Genomic DNA, 20,266 nt, shown 5'->3' with positions numbered 1-20,266 from the left:
TCCTCTGCCCGACTCCCTCCCCCCCCCCATCCTCCTCCCGCAAGCCACGCAGATCTCAGTGGCCCTGGCAAGACCGTCTGCCCTTCTGGTTGTCATTGCTCCTCCTGGACTTAGTGGAAAGATGGCAGTTGGTGAAAGATCTTTCTCAGTTGCCCTCCCAGGCTTATCGTGAGAGGAAATGAGATTGAAAGCTGCTGCCGTGCAGGGCACTCGCACGTACTCGGGAGGGTGATCTCGGTAAACATGGCCCTGGATCGCACTTAATGAGCATGACCAAGCTTAAGTAGCACTCAAACAGGGGTTGTCTGTGTGGCACTGCAGAGGCCTAGTGCTTGATACTCCTGATTCTGTTATTTAAGGGAACCTTGACTTGAAAAAGGTTTTTGAAGGCTTGATTTTATTTTTTTTTTCTTCCGAGTATGGCAGCAATCAATACAGTGGCATTCTAGTATATAACTAGTTTGAGACTTGGGTTTTTTTTAAGGGTTGAAAATAATAAGACGTTCATCCCAGGCCTTTTTAAAGAGAAAGTTAGAACTAATGTAGGAGAGTGGCATTTTCGGCCTTTAGATCACAAGTAGTTAGGTCTCCATTCTCGAGGATTAACAAGAAACATATCATATGGGTCCTGTTGTTCTTAATATGGCAGACTAGATCTCAGTTAATGAGTCTTCTCTCCCCCCTTCTTTTCCTCCTTGTTTTCCTTCCCCCTCCCCGGGAGAGTCAGGAATATTTTGTTTATATGTTCCAACACCCATTAACATTTAGCTTCTTGTGGGCTGTGGAGGGAGATAGTTGTATCCTTGCTTTATCTTACACACACATTTCACACTCTGAAATTAAAAGATACTTTCAGTTTTTTGACAGAGAGGAGGGTTCTGGTGTTTTTCCAGTATGAGATTTCCAGCTCAGCTTAACACAAGGACGTTGGAGTAAATGCTTTGGCAAGTCTGAGATAGTTCAGACCCCAGCTGTTTTCTGAGTTTAGTGAGTGAATTTGAGTATGCAGATTTATACAGTTACTCAAAGGAACACTATCCAGAGTGGCGTTACAACACTTGGCTTGCCTTAAAATTTGTGTAATCTCATTTTGTGTAAAGGCTTTGATTATAGATGGATGCTTCCCTTTTAGATCAGGGGTTTTGCATAAATAAAAGGAGTGCCTCCATGCTTCTTTGTGAAATTTTTGGGCATTTGCATGGAAAATCGTTTTCTTGGCATATTATCCTGGAAGCTTTCATGTATCAGAATTCACTTTGTTATACACATCTATTTAAGGTATAAAAATATTTGTAACCGCTAACACCCATCATACTTCATAAATAGCCTCTATAAAATTTTGGACCACCCAGCCTGCTGTTTTTAGCTTGTCACCTCGGTGCTGATTCTTTCATAAGCTAAACAAATGCAGGCTTTTCTGTTTTCCCCTGTCAGGAACGAGTTGCAGGTGACTTCTTGGAATGGAAGGTTGCACTGTTTTGCTCTGGAGTTTAACAAATTCATTTGGTTCTGTCACAGAAATGATGGCACCGGTAGTATTGGAGAGGAATGTTTTGGGTCAGTCTGAATTTACATTTGAAAAGAGAACTTTTGGCAAATCAGTGGAATAATCTTAGATTTAAATCAGTTTAACTGGAATTGGAAACTGGTTTTACTTGTAATCAGAATTTAAACTGTGAGTTACTGCCAGTTTAGCAGATAAACTTCAGCAGAGGCAGCGTTAAGGACTGTTGCAGGTGTTGCTTCTTTGGGGTCAGCATACAACTGTGTTGCATATAAGAATGGAGAACTGAAACTACATGACTTCTTTGTAAAATGTACTTTTTCTCTTTGGGTAGCTGGGGAGCAAATATTCCCAGTACTCAGCTGTTTCAGTGTCCAGTCTTGCAGTCAGTTCTTCTGTATGTTTCCTTTCATAAGGAAACTTGTTGACCCTTTGAACCTCCAGCTGACTTCAGTGAGACACAAGGGTTTGTTGGAACTACTGGATACAGAAATAGTTGCTGTTTTGACCTCAAATTAGCATGATCCAGTAGCAGACATATTCAATAAAGGGGAATGTTCCTGTAAATGAAAACCTGTGCTTTTTTTTTTCTTACTTTATCATGAAAGAAAATTTAATGCTTACATGAATTTTTTGAATGTTTCCCAGTCTTTCCATATGACAAATATTGCTGATTATGCAGGCTGTCTGGGGGATTTGATGGACATACCAATGAGAAAATAAGGGATATTTATAGCAGAGGGAAGAGACTTAATGAAACAGTTGCAAGAAAGCAAACACTTTAAAACTTACTTAGCAGGTTTTAAATTAAATTATATCTACCATACTTAGCTTTTTCAATAATCCCTTCTTCCTGTTAGTATGTTGATTTGAGTTCTGTTTTTTTGGCCTCTTAATCACTACAGTTTGTAGTTTCCATAGGGAAGCAATTTAAAGAACAAATGTAGTTAATATGTGAACAGATAGTAATTGAGAAAGGTAGCAGAAGGTAATTGAGAAATTTATTTCAGATCTTCTTTATTTTTTAGCAACTGCCTCACCCAGTTACTAGTGTAAGAAGATTGCTTTAGTTTTAGAAGATTGCTTTAGTTAGTCTTGTTGCTTTCAGTTTGTTTCATTAAGAGTTTTTTATTTAGTAGCCAACTGCCTGGGTAAGGCACAGACACTTAAGAATTTGCTATCTAAATAGAAGTCTTGTTTTAAATGTGCATTTCTCATGAATTTGTGTTTCGCAAAAACCTGTAGCTTTATTAACTAAAATCTGATTTAGGGCAAAATTTGACCCTGTGGCACTTGGAAAAGTACTTTATCCTGTGTTAGTATGATACTAACGAAAGAGCTATAGCTTTTTTTTTTGGTGGGATTTTAAAATACATAATTTATAATATTCACAGTACATAATTGTGACACTCAGTTTTCAGTTACAGATTATTGCTAGAAGGTCATGTTGTGTCTAGTGCATCAGTTAGTTCTTAACATTCTTGAGTGTATTAAATTAACTAACTGGATGCAGAAACCTTATGAGAGAAAAACCAGTAACTTTTGAGTATTTTTGCTAGTTAGGAAGAACTTTTTAGCAGGATAAACATTAGCTTCTTACTCTCTTGAGTCTTCTTCAAAAGCATTTGAGAGAGGATATGATTTTTTCCAGGTACCTTCCCCTCCTTCCCCCTGTTACACTGGTTTAAAAAGTATTTATTTTTTTTTATGTTTTTTATGTCTTTGATTCTAGAATGACAGATGGACTTACAGGCTTGGACTTACTAATTTACTTTCTGCTCTTGACTCTCTTGTTTTTTTATGTGAGGCATACCTCTTGATAAGAAAAGAGACAAGACGGAAAAAGGGAGACAATGAAGTAGCTATTTTTGTGTAAAACTAACCTTGAGAGAGATACAGGGAACTTGGGATTAGAGATTTTTCTCCTCCCTTTCATCTAACCATGTTTTAAGTGTACTGTGAGTTTCAAGAAAAGATAAGTGCTATAGGCATACCCACAGCTTTGTCTTGAGGGAAGGAACCTTGATGTAGAAACCTAGAGGAAGGAGCTTTAAGGTAGTGACTTAAAAATGCCTGTACTAGAAGGAAACTTCAGGATGGTGTTGGGTTTAGAACTGACTTAGAGCCGGTTTATGTTATTTCAAGAAGTTGTGTACCATCATAGTGATCGGGGGAGGGAAAGGAGTGACTTTTTGCTCGAATATTGTGCTTGTTTGAACTTAGGGAGAAAAGAGTGGAAAATGCTTCAGAAACTTGCAAATTACAGAGTAATTAAATATTCCTGTTTATAACTATTTCTGTCATTCACAGGTTTGGAGCAAGTCGTGGAGGTCCTCTTCCTCCAAAGAAGTTTGGTAATCCGGGGGAACGTTTACGTAAGAAAAAATGGGATTTAAATGAACTGCCCAAGTTCGAGAAGAATTTTTACGTGGAACATCCGGAAGTGGCCAGGCTTACTCCAGTAAGTGTTCAGATCCTGTCTGTTCCATTTTCCCTACAACAGAAAATGTTACAAGTGGAAAAACTTGTCCTAGGAAGTCTGGAACAGTGTGTAATAGAACTGTCTTTTCATTAAGCTTGTTTGGTATGTATGTACCCTTCAGGATACCGGCTCTAGTTGCTGTCAATATTTAACATTAGTAAAGGTGGTGCTTCTGCTCTTAGCTGCTTCTATATGTGATATTTTACACTTGGTCATTTGTAATTCACCATCATAATGCGTGTCTGGTCTAGCTGTTTGTAAGCGAAGATAAAACAGGGCTTGAGAGTTGCAGTACTGGGGAGGCCCTCCAAGAACCTAAAATAACAAAGTAGCAAAAATAAAAGCGAAATAAAATAAAAAAATAAAAAAAAAATAAAAAAGAATATTTTATCGTGATAACAACTTGGGTTGAAAGAGGCCATGGGAGGTGTTTAGTCTAATCCTCTGCTCGGAGCAGGACTAAGTACAAAACTAGAAGAGGTTGCTTAGCACCTTGTCCTTTTGAGTTTCCTCAGGGATGGACAGAGTTTATATCCTCTCTGGGTGGGTCTCCCAGGGCTTAATGTTTCTCATGGTAATTTTTCCTCCCCTAATAATTATTTGCAGCACCTTCTCTTTAGTGACCCATTGGGAAGTCAAAAGTAGCAGTTAAATTCCCCTGTTAGTCCTCTCTTTCCCAAGCTAAACAAATCTAGTGCTCCAGTCTTTCTTCATACCGCCTGTACTCCAGCAGCTGGCTTTCCTCCTGTAATTGGACATGCCCTGTTAAAACAATGCCATTCTTACATTGGGGGCTCAAAACTGGACACAGTACTTCATATTTACTCTGTAGATACAGTAATCTCCTCTTCCTACCCTACTTGAGTCTAAAGTATTTTTTCCCTCTTTAATGTCTTTTTATATTTAGAAACTAAGATATTTCATTCTTAACACAAGGAAACAAACAAACAAAATGTTCTTACGCAGTTACATAGACTTCAAAATCTTCATATGAAATATTAATGAGCTACTTATATGGCATAAAGGAATTGAAGGAGGCATTTTAAAGAGACAGCAACTTCAACTACTGACCAACAGCTAGCATTGCTGCTGTGGCTGTCTTTGCCTTAGCCAACTACAAGGTTTTTCACGTTTTTCTCAGTTGTTTTCTTTTTTTAACTTTTCATTCAAGCTCAAGAGATTCTCACAAATAGTACATATATTGCTTTGGATAAAGTGCATATTTGTGTGGATGTATATCTTTCTGTTGTGGGTTTTTTTTTTTTTTTTTTTTTTAAATGAGCATTAGAATAAGATCATCAATTCTGGAAGCATGTTGCAAAGTGCAGTTGGACTTGCAAGATAAGCTAGACAAAGATAAAATGCTTTTTTCTAGTCCTAAAATTATGCTTATAGAGATACACATTTCAGAAGTATTTTAAGAAGTTCCATTATTTAAAAAAATGTGTGGTCTTAGGGTATCATTATGATGTTGCCCGGGGTTCTTTCATACAGAAGAAAAAGTGCTGGTTCTGAAAAGATTCCAAGCAACATTTCTGAGTTGCAAGTTGTCCAGTAAGAACTCTGTATTTAACCACCTCTGGAATGTGTTAATTGAAGGAGGGTGACTGTCCTGCGTTCTGCTTGTTCATAGTATATTAAGGCCTATTTATTTTGTTTACTGCTTAGCACTGCCACATAAAACATGCTTCTTATCATCCTCTGGTTCTAATCACTTTTGAAGCTGTTGATTGTTTCTGGCCTCCAGAAGAAGAGTAAAATTCTTAAAAATGGTATATTAATGCACTTTTCATTAAGAAGGGCTGGTTGGAAGAAGAGACATTAGTCCTTCTAGACTACGTAGAGAGCTCATACCTCTGAATGTCATGGAAGCCATGTGATAGTTCAATCTCAAACTAAAATCCTTAGGAAAGCAGTCCTTATTAGATCATTTCATTTCAGTTCTCTGACAAAGCTGCTGTGTAGTAGTGAAAAGTGAGTTAATAGTTAGAAATGTGTATTTTAAGTCTGTGCTGACATCTTATGTTTGTCTCTGTGTTATTTTTTTCCCCACATAAATAGTATGAAGTTGAAGAGCTGCGAAGAAAGAAAGAGATAACAATTCGGGGAATGGAGGGCTGCCCCAAGCCTGTGTTTGCCTTCCACCAGTGTAGCTTTCCACGTAAGTATTTTGCCATTCTTAATGAAGATTGTTCAAAACCAGTAACTGTTCAGGCCTGTTCTGTTTTCTAAAACATCTTCTGAAGCCTCAGTTATTCTCTAAGAAATGTTTTTTCTTTTCTTAAATTGTTAGAGTATGTGATGGATGCCTTGATGGACCAGAACTTCACAGAACCCACTCCAATTCAGTGCCAAGGCTTTCCTCTGGCCCTTAGTGGTCGTGATATGGTGGGCATTGCGCAGACTGGCTCTGGGAAGACACTAGCAGTATGTATTCTTGCCTTTTATTTATTTGGTTAATTTTCCTAGTCGCTTTGCAGAAATTACCCTTAGCTGCTTGTTAGTAATTTTGGGGCTTGTCTGTACTACAAACATCAAGTGAGATGATTACATGTTTTTAAAGCATGCATTATTGCATCATGGGTGAGACTTAAGTCTCAACTCAACTAGCCTGTCTTATTCACAGGCATGTATTTTGTGTGTCTTTCGTTTTGGTTGCTTAGTCACTTCTCTTTGGTCCGTGCTTACATTGTGGTTTAAAAAACAGCATGTGCTCTTTGGTATATTTGTTTTATTAACTGTGCAAGTTGAAGTAAAAGAACGGTTGAGTCTTCGAGGTATAGTTTAATTTTATCTGCAGTCGTTAAGAAGGAATTTTATCCTTTATGAAAAGCATTGATTAGAGCCAAGATCTCTCAATTCTGCTAATGTGGATTCTCAACTTAAATGAGCCTTCCTTTTAGGGGTGCTGAGCAACTATATTTTGTGCTCATGTCAAAGCAGGTATGGTTGGTCAGCAACTCTGAAGATCTTATGGTGTTGGATAATTAGTATCTGATTTGCAGAATCTTGATTTTTATAGAGCCAAGGTTTCTTGCAGTCTCTCACATCAGGTGTTGGCTTCTTGGAGGGATATTAGGCTAAGTGGGCTTTTGTTGTGATCCATTTGTCATAGCAGGTGATCATTGGCACTGAATATTGAAGTCCTGTGTCTTGACTTGAAGTTCTTCTGTTTTTAGTACTTGTTGCCTGCGATTGTTCACATCAACCACCAGCCATATTTGGAGAGAGGGGATGGCCCAATTGTAAGTGCTTGTCAATTCTCTTCCTTTTTGTGTGTATGGCATGGAATCATTAATGAGATGTGTAGTTTATTTAATGGGTGTATCAGAATAGTAAGTAAGAGAAATGTTTACTGTCACAATGTGAACATCCCACTCATTAGTTGAAATGCTGTGCAATTGCTGACATAGTCTGAACGATATTTAAATGTTTTAGCTAATAAAGAGCAGATGGTCCAACTTTGCGTATGGTATCTGTGTGGAGCCCTTAAGTTAGGGATACATGTGCAGCTTGGCTATCCTGACTCGATTCCTTTTGCAGTGTCTGGTTCTAGCACCTACAAGAGAGTTGGCCCAGCAAGTGCAGCAGGTGGCTGATGATTATGGCAAATGTTCAAGACTGAAGAGTACCTGCATATATGGAGGAGCACCCAAAGGTCCCCAGATCAGAGATCTAGAAAGAGGTAATTTTAAAATGGCTTTTAGGCAGTTCCCGGAGGAGGTATTATTGTAAACTCTCTGTAAAAATAAAATTATTTTCTTAGAACCTGTTTGGAGGGGTGTGTGTGTGAACAAACGGCTTGCTCTCTTCAGTTACAGTGATAGCGCATGTAGTATTTCTCTGTTGTGTAGTGACTTACTTGGATATTGGATTTCCTTTCCATTTCCTTGGACTTGTGAAGATAGATCATCAGGGCATAGGAAGAGGGAAGGGAAACTTACCAGAAAGAGAACAGGTTATTTTGAGGAAGTGCAGTAGCAGCAAGTTTAAGAATGTAGCGGCAAGTTTTCTGCCCAGGCTTGTTCAAATAATCAAATTTAATTTCTGAATGTGTAGAAACTTCTTTAGACAGCGGCTTTTGTTTATTTAATTTTTTTCAGTCATTCTTAAGCACTAAGCTCTATTTCTGTTCATTAACCCTATAACATTCTGTAACAGCTTTTCTGGGCATAGCAAGGGGCTGGAGTTGGGAATAATGAGGCATCTTGTTTCTACAGCAACCGCTGTAACACAGTGGTGCTCAAGTGACCTAACCTTCATATCAAAGGCTAGTTACATACTATTTCAAGTGCAGAAATGTGCTGATGGCTTTCATCTTCACTAGATGGAAAAAAATGTAATAGAATTATGTGAAAATACGTAAGAAGTATTATCAAGGTAAGCCTATATATATATACAGATCTGCTCAAGAAGTATTATCAAGGTAAGCTTATATATATATACAGATCTGCTCAAGAAACCAGGAAAATTTTACTTGCCACTGCAGTTTGCAGAGTTATTGTTGAAAACTGCAGTAATGGGATAAAGGCATGCTTGGTAGTAGGCTGTGGGATACCTCTCTTCAAGAAAATAGTGGTGCATTCTGGTACAAAAGTAGCATCTTGAATGGAAGGGTCAAAGGTTACATAAAGAGACCTTGGGATGATCAGCTTGGAGGGTTTTTGCACATCTTTCTGGAGTACTGTAAAATAGATGTTCTCCACCTTATGAGGAAGACCATTTGATTAGAGCATGTGGGCAGGCTTAGTGCTTTCAGTGTTTTCAGGTACTACTGTCCTTGGATGATCGCTTACTATTTTCTTCAGCAAAGATTGTCAATTAGATAAAGCCCAGAAAATTTGGGTTTTTTTCTTCTCAGTTGTGGGGTTTTTTTTTGTTACTTAGTGAATTTACTTCAGAGGAATACATCATTGACAACTAAAACTGCAGTTTCTTTAGTCACCCTGGCAGACTAATGGCTCTGCTAGAGATCTAATTCTTGCATGAGCTTTATAGAAACTGGAAGTAGCCCCTTCTTTGATAGCTCTGAGGAGTCCAGGTTGACACAGAAAGATCTGGGTTGCCACAAAGTAGTCTGCATCTGTAAGTGCAGTATCAAGAAAGCCGTTGGGAGTTTTGTTCTTTTCCACCTTCCTACTTACCTAAAGTTACCTTATGTGGATGTTTCAGTGATGCTGAAGGACTCACCTGTAAGATTTGAGAATCAGTGGAAACAGTCCCTCTTTTTAAGGAATGTATAAAGCACCATACCTCATACTAGTTTATGTATACCTGAATTCTGGTTTTATGCAAATAGATATGGGCAGGATGGTTGTCTGTCACAGTTGGTGCATAATTGAAAAGGAAAAAAAAAAAGGTGTAAGTGGAAGTAATTTGACCTGCTCCAAGAGGAGCACTTCTCATTTCTTAACATGTGGAGTTCAGGCAGAGTTCGCTCTGACTTTTCTAGAGAGTGCTTTAAACTGTATGATTTTGGATGAAGGTGGGGAAGCTTATTTTACTTCTGATTTTTGGACAGGTCTTTGCTGGTGTTTTCTGACAGTAGCTTTCAGCTTCTATACTGCATATATTATTCTAATGGCACTGTAACAGTAATTTCAGAATGGAAAAATATATTAAAAGAAAGTAGGGCTTCTACTGAAATGACTCAATCTTGGGTACGAATGAGGGTGGTGGTTTTTTTATTTTTTTTAAACAATTTTGCTCTGGAAGGTGATTCATTCTGACTAAAAATACCAATTGACATTCAAATGAAGAGCCTTACTCTTTTTCCTCATTCTGCTTTGAAGGTGTGGAGATCTGCATTGCAACACCAGGTCGCTTGATTGACTTCCTTGAGGCAGGAAAGACCAACCTTCGTCGGTGTACGTACCTGGTGCTGGATGAAGCAGACAGGATGTTGGACATGGGATTTGAACCTCAAATCCGTAAAATTGTTGACCAGATAAGGGTGCGTGGACCTTTTAAAAGGACAGCCTTCTTTCATTTCCAAGTCAAAGGCCAGTACCTTAAATAAATCTGTCTTCCCTTTTCTTAGCCTGATAGACAGACTCTGATGTGGAGTGCCACCTGGCCAAAAGAAGTGCGCCAGCTTGCCGAGGACTTCCTGCAGGACTACGTTCAGATCAATGTGGGAAACTTGGAGCTGAGTGCCAACCACAATATCCTGCAGATAGTGGATGTGTGCATGGAAAGCGAGAAAGACCATAAGTAAGCTGATTATTCTGACCTTTTGGTTTTTTTGGGTTGTACTTCAAAAATCTACATTGCTCTGAAAGCCAAATGTGAATTCTAAATAGTGAAGTTGCTTATAGTATTATGTAACCTTTGAATGTTACAGCATAAGTCAGTTCTGTAATTAGTCTATTGCATGTATTCTAACCAGGCTATCGAACAACAGACATAAATTCTGTGTAAGTGATACTGACTTATTTATGTGGATGCATTTTGTGTATGTTCTCAGTGTGAGTGCTCTTGTATTATTGTATATGTGGATATACATCTTAGCTATCGTATCTATTTTAGACTGATACAACTGATGGAAGAAATCATGGCTGAGAAGGAGAACAAGACTATCATCTTTGTGGAGACAAAGAGGCGATGTGATGATCTCACTCGAAGGATGCGCAGAGATGGGTGATTAGCTTCCCCCCTCCCTCCCCTTGTTTCTAGGGGGAAACAGAAATTGTAATCAAAAGCAGTAAGGTTTAAATGTTCATGTTGCTGCTCTTGGGAACAACTTGTCCATTCTGTTCTTGGCTGATTTCAGTCTTGGTTTCCCAGAAGGTTCCATTCCATCAAAGCATTAGTGCAAGAGAGAATATCCGTGAGCTGGACAGCTTTTAGTGTATCAGAATCCTGATACCCTGGTGGCAAATATGATTTGGCTTAGATTGTTGTTGATGTAGGTAGTGGGTTTAACAAACCAGTATACATGCTAGGTAGACACAGGTCAGAGGGGGACAGGGAATAAAATATTTCTCTCAAGTCTTTTTTTTTTTTTTTTTGCCTTTTTACTGAAATGCCAATAAAGCTTCTTGTTGCCTTTAATGTATGTACTTTCTGTCTATACTAATGTGCATCTCTGTTTGGCAGTTGGCCAGCTATGTGTATCCATGGAGACAAGAGTCAGCCAGAAAGAGATTGGGTGCTTAATGGTGAGTCCATCACTGAGGGGAGACTAACTCGGGCTGCTGTACGTAATTTACTGAGGCGAACTTTTCTCTAGTAACCTTTTTTTTTTTTCTTGTCTCTCTGCCTGATAGATATATTTCAAAAGAACTTTCTTTGCCTTTGCGCTGTCAATTTCAGTTCTTTTATAGGCCTTGTTTTTTTGTTTTGTTTTTTTTGGGGGGGGATTGGGGTTTTTTTGTTGTGTTTGTTTTGGGGTTTTTTGTTGTTGTTGTGGAATAAAACACAAAAGGAAAATTGCTTAACCCAGAGAGGTGGATGTTGAAAAACAGTTGACACCTTATATCCTGACTTGCTGGGGTGTCTGAAATTGACTGACACGTCTTACCTAGATTCTGGAAAATGAGCGTTTAGTGTAAATCAAGTTCAGGTATCTTTACCTTTTTGAAAAATCTTACTTCATAGCATGCTTTGTTTTACAGAGTTTCGTTCTGGAAAGGCTCCTATCCTCATTGCTACCGACGTTGCATCTCGTGGGCTAGGTTTGTACACATAGACCACTCTTGCCTATTGCTGCATATTTTTCTTCTTTGGACTGAAATATGTTTTCTTTTTAAAAAAAAAAAAAATTCAAAGCGTGATTTTCCCCCACATGTGAAATACGTTTTTTAACATTAATCTTTTTTTTTTCTTTCATATTCAAAGTCTCTTCCTGCTCCTAATGAACAGGCTTTGGTCTGCAGCAAGGCCTAGGCATGACCAATCGATCGCCAAGAGGGAGAAGAGACGTCCAATTATGCAACCTAACCCTTCCACCACACTCACTTCTTCCCCAAATCCAGCTTTTGTTGCTGGATGTTAGGGATGGATTGCTCTCAGTTCAGAGCGTGTCAGATAAAGTTCAAGTAGGAAGTTGTGGGAGAGCATTTCAGCAGCAAATAGCTAATATTCTCCCCGTATGACACACCACAGATTTGAACATACCAGCCCCAGTGTACATGCATGTTTACCCCACAGATGTATTCACATCTGAGAAAGCACTGCTCCAGATCTTTGGTCTTGACATATAACCTTCCCTTCTCTGTGCTCCTTCTAGGCAGGACCACTGAGATTATATATGGCCTTTAACATCATGTTACCCAGATGTCTAATTGATTCAAAATTGCACAGCTCTATTCTAGTGGTACGAAAATGATCTGTCTGGATGCATCAGTTGTGCCCCCTTTTTTAATAAGCATATTTGTCTTGCAAAACACTTTGTGTGCTGAGCACAGTCCTTATACATCTGTCTATGGGTCCTTACACACTTACTCTAGAAGAGGAGGATGACTTTGGAAGTGCTCTTAGTTTAATAATGACCATTGAATATTGCACCTTCCCCAAGTTTGGTAGAAGATAAACTGCTTGGGGGTAGGTGTTTCATTTTAGCAAATTAATTTAGACAAAATGATTGCAAGTCATTGCAATTTAGCTCAGAAAAATCTCTTAGCTGTTAGAAAATGTAGTTATCTGAGCTCTCTTTATCGGTATGCTGAAAGGGTGGCTGTGCTGTGCATCGTATGATCACTTTAATACAGGCAGACCATTACTAGACTTGGCAGCCTTTGTTCACACAACCTTCACCCCTCCTGCCCCTCCCCCCTCAAAAAACGTCCAACACTTCCTCAGAGAGGTGATTATATGGACTTCAGTCTCTGCCCTCTAGGGTCATGTCTGGACCTGTGCAGTTAGAACTTGGGCCTGTTGGGAGAAGGGACTGAGGCCTGAAACTAGTTTGTATGAAAGAGAGCTGCTTTCTCTAGCAGCATTTTTTAAACAGGCTTGCTATGTGCTGGTAGCTTCTTTGTGCATCTTGCCTAGACATTTAAAACAGCCTCGCCCCCCTCAAAAAAAAAAACCAGACCAAACCACTCCCTGCAAAACTACTCAATTGGATAACACTTCAGAAAACAGTCTCCCCACTTCCCATCCTCCACTTCACCTGAGCTAAGGGGGAAAGGTACCAGAGTCTGTTTCTTGTTACTGAACAACATCTCTGCTTATTTTGGGGCCCTGAGTTTGCTGCTTCTTAAATAAGTCACTTAACTGGCAAACTTCTGGACGACTTCCTCCAAGATCCTGGAAAGTGAAGGCTTCTACCTAAATAACATAAAACAGGGGCGCGCGCCTTTTGGCTGAGTCACCAGGGCTTTCCCTCTTCCTAATGGAACATTGGTTTCAAAAAAAGCTTCTTCCAGGTAAGTTCTGAGTCCCATAATGACTTCTTTGTGATAATTCCCTGGAGTGAGGTCCTCTCTCTGCACTGATATTTATTTTTTTTTTTACTTTATTTTTTTGTTCAGTCTATTAAACTAAAAACATTGAATTTGTTTTGTTTTGTTTTCTTTAACAGAAGCTTTGATATCAGCTGCAGATCATTCTCAGTGCAGGGGGGGGCACATCTACATTGATGGTCTAAACAGCTCTCTAGACTAGCATGTTTGCTAGTTTATATCTCTCCCCGTTAGTAATCGGAGACTGCCCTAGGGCATTCTGATGGTCTGACAATGGGAATGTTTCCCAGGTAGCTGTCAAAAATGAGTTAACAGTTTCAGTTCTTGATCCTGCCACGTTATCTTGTAAAAGCGCAGGAGGATTGCGAGTGTGCGCAAACACTTTGGAGCATGCTAGACTGGAGAAGCCGAGTCTTGTACTTGCTCTGGTCTTTCTTCAGCAAGCTGCGTGCTCTACCAGGACCACTTCCTAGTCTGGAAAACAACCCTTGCAATTTTCCTCTTCCTGCCTTCCCATTCTTCCCGCTCCTCCCCAGTCAAGTCAGTTCCGCCTACATCGGTAGCTCCAGTTCCCTGTGCTTTCTGCTGGGAAAGCACATCCTTGTATCTTCTGTGGTAATTCCGAGTCGCTTGGCTACTGATGGATGTGCAATACGGGACTGACTGAGGATCATGTAGCCTGCAGCTTGTCAGACTAGTTACACCCTGGCTGTGAAGATGCAATCTGTCATACGTACTCCTCTCTTTACTTCACTTTCCCCTTTTTAAAAAAAACACCCTGTTGCATCAAGGACCCTAGCTGGAGACTCGCGCAGCCCCCTGTGAAACCTGCCTTCTCACTCCCTTTTTTTGGTGTGATTCAGGACTTTGGAGTCAGCAAAGACTGAGGAGCCCCCCCTTTGCTGTAATAAGAAACAGACATAATGTCCCCCTCTTGTCACTATATCCCTCTTGTTTTTATTTTTTCTACAACCCCCTTGAAATTGAAGCAGTCTGGGCAATAGATGCAGTCTGACCCTTTGGATGTAATTTTTGTATCTTCATTTTTTTGACCAATTGCCCCCAAGAAACCCCGAATAGGGGGCAAAAAGCGTTGGAGGACCTGAAACTTTTACCTGAGCCCAGGTTCTCCGGCGCTTCACAACCAAATGGGGCAACAGAGAAGCGTCTAAGCCAGTTCACAGAGCGAGCGTGTGTGGGGACTTCTCGCTGCCATGGACCCTTGATGCATGCTCCCCGCGCTCCAGTGGTCCCGTGTCAGAGGGCGGAGTTTTCGAAAGGAGGCCGCCAAAAATAAAAGGCAAAGAGACGGGATCGGCTGCAGCGGTTTCCCACAGGAGGAGGGAGTGTGCATCGGTCTGGTAACAAACAGAGAATGTTTCTCTCTTTAAAACAAAAAAAAAAAAAAAAAAAGAGGAAAGGAAATCACAAAAATCTGTGTTTTATCTTGGATATTTTCAGAATATTCTTCTTAAAATGCAGATTTTTAATTTTTTTTTTATGAGCTGTTAGGGCACTTACTGTAATACCATGCTTTTAAAAAAATATTATATACTATAGCAAATAGGTGCTTCTGGTACTTGAGGTGCTTTCAGTGAAGCGTTACACTAACATTTACTTTGTTTCTGTCCCCTATGTTTATGAAGTCTTGACTTGCCATGAGGCATGCAGTTCTCATCTCCTAAATTTTAATAACATTTTGTATACCGAGCAATTTTGATCATTTCCTGCTTCCATCTGACACTGGAAGTGGGGAATTGTTAATGGAATTGAGGATTGTCCAAATTACAAAAGCTTGCCAGAACTGGATGGAACAGCACGGTGAAATGTTAGTGCAATGCGTTCTGGTGATAACTACAAAGCTGAGTTAAGATATTCTAGGTCTGAATAATTTTTAATAAGTTGCTGAATAATACTAATGTAACTGGAGTGTCTTAAGCTTTAGGCTAGGGAAAGTAGTTCACTGTATTTTATTAGGACTGTAAAAGTAAATATTTTTAAGATTGCCTTTTATTTCATGTTACCAAGTGGAAGGTAAGTGATCTCATTACCGTTATTATTTGCTAGACTTCTCCCAACAGAGTAAGAGCTTTACTCTGGCAGTTCTGCCCTTCCTCCACCCCAGTTTGCTCTGTCTGATGGTGGCATTTTCACTTTCCATATGGCTATTTTTAAAAAAATTAAAAATTCAGTTAGCTCATTTGACAAACATCAGTGTCTTTGACACATAAAGACAGAGAAATCATTCCGGGGAGGATGAATTTGAGCGCAGGGCAAAACTGCTTTAAAATTACCACTTTTTTGCAGGACGCTGATCTTTGTTCCTGATAATCTTAAATATGAGTCTTGTACTCTTTTGGGATGAGTCTGTCTTGTGTTTATTCCGTGCAATTACTAACTTTGTATTTTTTTTTCTTATTACTGTCACCTGCATTCGTGCTCCCCACCTTTCGTTGGCACGTCCTCTCTTCTTCTCCCCTTTCCTCAACCCCACCCCTTCACTGTACTTCGCACCTGGGCACTTCACAAGACGTGGAAGATGTTAAATTTGTGATAAACTACGACTATCCGAACAGCTCTGAAGATTACGTGCACCGCATTGGCCGTACCGCACGTAGTACCAACAAAGGTACTGCCTACACCTTCTTCACACCAGGAAACCTGAAACAAGCCAGGGAGCTTATCAAAGTGTTGGAAGAAGCCAATCAAGCCATCAATCCAAAGCTGATGCAGCTTGTGGACCACAGAGGAGGAGGAGGTGGTGGTGGAGGTAAAAGCACATGGGAAAAGGGCTACACAGGAAATAGGTTTCCTATTTTGAGGGAGGGAAGATTAAAAGAGGGTAGGGTAATACTAAGATAGCAAACAACAGATTAGTAATAAAACTGTTTCATACCCGAGATATCAATACGTTAAGTAGATGTAGTATTTCTGACCAAAAAAGAGGTAGTTAACTGTTTCACCTTAGATATAGAATTTTTATTTTTTCTCCTGATAAATTCCTCACAGAGCTACTTTTGCTTGAATTAATTAACTCCTTGCAGTTTCTGCCTGAGCACAGGCAACAGGATGTGTGTACATGCACATGCAAAATTGAAATCCGTGAAGGGATACGCTGATTTTAACCTTCGGGGACTCTTTTTCCTTTCGTTCCCTGAAGGAACAGTAAGGTTTTTTTATATTTCCAAGCTAGCCCTGAATTTCTTCAGTTTCTTTAGTCTCTGAGCCATGTGCATTAAAAACCCCTTTTGAACTTCATATTTACACCTTGAACAAAATGAAGAGCTGCATGCACAGCTGTGCGGGGAAGTTACAGTCAGTCAAGAGAACTTGCTCCTTGTGGGTGAAATTGTGGATGTAGAAGGGGGAGAAAGGGTGGCATAATTGTACCAGAGTTCATTGTTTAAGACGTGTTCCCGGTACTAAATCTTAATATATTCATCGCCAGGAGGTCGTTCTCGTTACCGAACGAGCAGTTCAGTAAACAACCCTAACCTGATGTACCAGGAAGAGTGTGACAGGAGGCTCCGGGGAGTGAAAGAGGGCCGGAGAGACTCGGGTGGCTTCAGAGACCGTGAGCGTGGTGACAGTTATGCCAACGGAGCCAACAAGACCTATGGCAGTGCCTACGGGAGCCCAAATTCTGCTTTTGGGGCAGCACAGAGCCAGTATGGTTATACTCAAGGGAGCTATGGAGCAGCTGCCTATGGCACGAGTGGCTATGGCACTGCAGAGTACAGTGCTAGTGGCTATGGTGCCAGCACCACAGCTGCCACGGCTGGGAGAACCTCACAGAGCACTACCCAACAGCAGTATGCAGGGATGGTGGGGCGCTCGGGTCAGCAGCCACAGCCCCTCATGTCACAACAGTTTCCTCAGCCCCCTGCCACTAACGTGATGGGCTATATGGGACAGACTGCCACCTACCAGTACCCACCCCCTCCCCCGCCCCCTCCCCCCTCACGCAAATGAGACCACTCACCCGCTGGTGACCAGTGTAGACCTCTTGCATTTAAAGGAACCTTTTCTTTCTCTTCTTTCCCATTGTGATGTCTCTCATGCAGGGTAGGCTTAGAATTCACCACTCGAGTCCCTCAAGCCCAGCAAAAAACGACCCCCAGTCCACATTACTGACCCTGTCCTCTTTCTTTTTTTTCTTTTTTTTTTTTTAAGAGATATATATAGTTGACTGGAAAATTTATTAATTTTTGTCTTGCATGTTGAGGAAATTGGAAATTTTATTTGCTCTAAAAGAAATGGGGGTAAGGCAGATAGGTCCCAGCTCAATCATCTTGGTGTCTAAGGTTTGTGTGAAAATTTGCTTTTGAGGGGAGAAAGTTTCTATCCTGTAACATGTTAATTTCAGGAAGTATCAAGAGAGGTGGGAAACTTGGGGGAGCCAAAAAGCACTTCACTTAAAACGATAAATGCAAGGGAGCAATGCTCACTTCTCCTTATCTTAATTTTTTTAATTTTTTTTTTTTTTTTAAATAGCTCACTATAGTTGCTTGTAATCTATCATTTCTATAGGAAAACTCTGGTCATTTGTCTGAGCTGGGTGGTGGTCAGAGTACCGCCCCGGGTAAATCGGTGGTGTTTTCTGCAGCTCTGGAAGCAGCGGCCCCATCTTGTGGTACCTGCAGCAGCCTGGGAAGTTGGGATTAAAACCCCAGTGTCAGAGATCAAACCTGTCTTGGGTTTGGTACCTGAAAACCAGATAGTCGCTGTAGGTACCGCTGCTGTAACGTTTAGTCAAGTAAGTTCTTTCCCTGTGATTGTTGAATTGCAGCCTCACAAATGCTTGGAGTATCCTTAAATTAGTTTCTGCTCTCAAATTCCTACTGTTGGGTTTATGGAGAGAAGTCTTATTTGAGAGCCCAGAAACTAAACAGAACTGAGACGATGAACAGCATCTCTCGTTTGTCTGTCCTTCACAAACAAACTACCTTTTGCCACGGGGAAGGTTCCGAATGCCGCTGCTCTGAATAAAATGTGACAAGAGTTTTCCACACTTAAATTTAAATTTAAGAGGTTTGAATAGGGTGGGTTGGGGGGAGGGGAGGGGAGGAAGGGTGGAGGAGGAGATTGCCTGGAATCTCCTTTTCATGAGGTAAGCAGTGAGCTGGTTAGTGCATCTTTAATTCTGAAGCTTTATTTCTTTTGTACCTTGCTCTGACTATTGCTTTTCCTGGCTTTTTGAGTGCATTTCCCTGCTCCATTGGTCCCTTTGAGCTGAGCTCTCGCAGGTAGGTAGCATTTTAGAAAATGTTAGAGAAGAGTGAAATTTTAGTAAATACGTAAATAAAACTTGTTTATTTTACAGGCTAAGGTGGGTGTGAGGGGGTTTTCTCTTTAGTAAAAGCATGTTGTTGACTTGTTATTTCTAATACCAGACGGTTCAGAGACAGTAGATGATAACAGGAGTTGGCTGCTCTTGATTTCATAATATGACAAAAGAATGGATACATCTCCTGGTTCTGTGAGGCATAAGCTTTGCATTATGAGAGTGCAGGGGTTTGGGTGGTGTTTTTTTTTTTCTGTTGGTGTTCTTGCATATGGATGAACAAGGCAGCCCACTCCTCCTGTAGCAGAGTGAAACAAACTTCTTATAGCCCAGGAAAAGAGCTTGCTTATACAGAAGCGATTTCTTTTTTAATTTAATTTCTTCCCAGAGTAAAATTTTGGGGGATGAGTGCGCACTGCACTACTTGCGCGTGCAGTACACAGGTAGGTTGCTGACAAAGAGGGAGAAGGGAGAGATCTTCCAGAACTTTGGTTCCCTTGTCCCATCTTTTAATTCCAGTGCTTGGGGCAGGAAGTTCCTTTGCTTGTGTTAAGTGAAAGCCAGAAACATTTTGTTTATCCAGGCACTTCTGATTTGTCTTTGGCCTCCCTCACAAGCAAATGTAGAGCTTTTTTTTTTTTTTTTTCTTTTTTTAAAAAAAAAAAACTGCTTCTGCAAGGTTGAGGTCAATACACATGTGAGCTGCTGCAGCTTCTAAGGGTTTTTCAAGGGACTGGTTGTCTCCTCAGGCTGCAGCCTCGCAGCTCTCAGGCTGCCCAGCAGAAGTTGCCCTGTTGATGCTCAGTAGCCACAGATAGAGATCCTGCACCGAGCACCGCATTTTTTTTTTTTTTTTCCTTTTTTAAAAAAAAAAAACCACAAACATTATTTGCGAATTCAATGCAGAAGTGTGTGTGAGGGGTGTAGGAGTAGAACATCTCACTGACTGACTTTTAAAAAGGGTCTCTGGACCGCCAAAGCTGCCTTATATAGTCTGCTATAGCTTTCACTTCTTTTGGGGAGGACTTGTGCAGGCGTAAACATCGACGCCGAGTTCTCGCAGTGCCCTGTTGCCGTTGAGGTCAGCTGAAGCCCAGGGTCTCGGTTCAGTTCAGAGCGTTTGACCAGGCTGTTGGATGCACCAACACACCGTGGCATGTGCTGCCCCCCGTCCCACCGGGTGCTCGCTGCGCTTTGCTCCATGTCCCAGCTGGAGGGCCCTTGTTGATCAAAGTATTAGCATCTAGTGTCGTTTGCCTTGTTTTCGAGCTGTAAAAGTCAGTGGGAGGTGTTAAATGAGTTGGGTGTCTCCTCCCCTCCCACTTCTGAAGGGATTTGCTGTTTGGACTTCTCTGAACGCTGGAAGGGTTAGTGGCTTTGTGTGGGATCAGCATCTTGTTTCACACACCTGCTGGTCTCTGAACACATTCCTGTTGTATTAACGAAGACTTGAATTGAGAGATTCATAGATCTGTGGTGTTCAGACACAGGATACTAAAAGCTATGTTACTATTCTTAGTTTGTAAATTGTCCTTTTGATACCATCTTGTTTTCTTTTGTAGGTATAAATAAAAACACTGTTGTCAATA

General features: G+C 40.6%; 1 protein-coding gene across 2 annotated transcripts in view; it reads left to right on the top strand.

Moving 5' to 3' along the window:
• DDX17 (DEAD (Asp-Glu-Ala-Asp) box helicase 17) overlaps positions 1-19,344 on the top strand; it is a 21,151-nt gene extending 1,807 nt beyond the window's left edge. For both annotated transcript variants that reach the window (XM_014963580.1, XM_014963581.1), the window contains 12 exons: positions 3,815-3,965; positions 6,048-6,147; positions 6,280-6,413; positions 7,166-7,231; positions 7,530-7,671; positions 9,779-9,939; positions 10,027-10,199; positions 10,515-10,625; positions 11,085-11,146; positions 11,603-11,662; positions 15,924-16,163; positions 16,842-19,344. In XM_014963580.1, coding sequence (XP_014819066.1) covers positions 3,815-3,965; positions 6,048-6,147; positions 6,280-6,413; positions 7,166-7,231; positions 7,530-7,671; positions 9,779-9,939; positions 10,027-10,199; positions 10,515-10,625; positions 11,085-11,146; positions 11,603-11,662; positions 15,924-16,163; positions 16,842-17,365 — 1,924 coding nt within the window. In that variant the 3' untranslated portion in view covers positions 17,366-19,344. The remainder of the gene's footprint in view (positions 1-3,814; positions 3,966-6,047; positions 6,148-6,279; positions 6,414-7,165; positions 7,232-7,529; positions 7,672-9,778; positions 9,940-10,026; positions 10,200-10,514; positions 10,626-11,084; positions 11,147-11,602; positions 11,663-15,923; positions 16,164-16,841) is intronic.
• Positions 19,345-20,266: the final 922 nt, after the last annotated feature.

Source organism: Calidris pugnax, unplaced genomic scaffold (assembly GCF_001431845.1).
Source record: "Calidris pugnax isolate Ruff unplaced genomic scaffold, ASM143184v1 scaffold44, whole genome shotgun sequence".
Lineage (NCBI taxonomy): Eukaryota > Metazoa > Chordata > Aves > Charadriiformes > Scolopacidae > Calidris > Calidris pugnax.
Note: the sequence above shows the minus strand (reverse complement) of the source record. Positions and strands in the feature narration are given on the sequence as shown.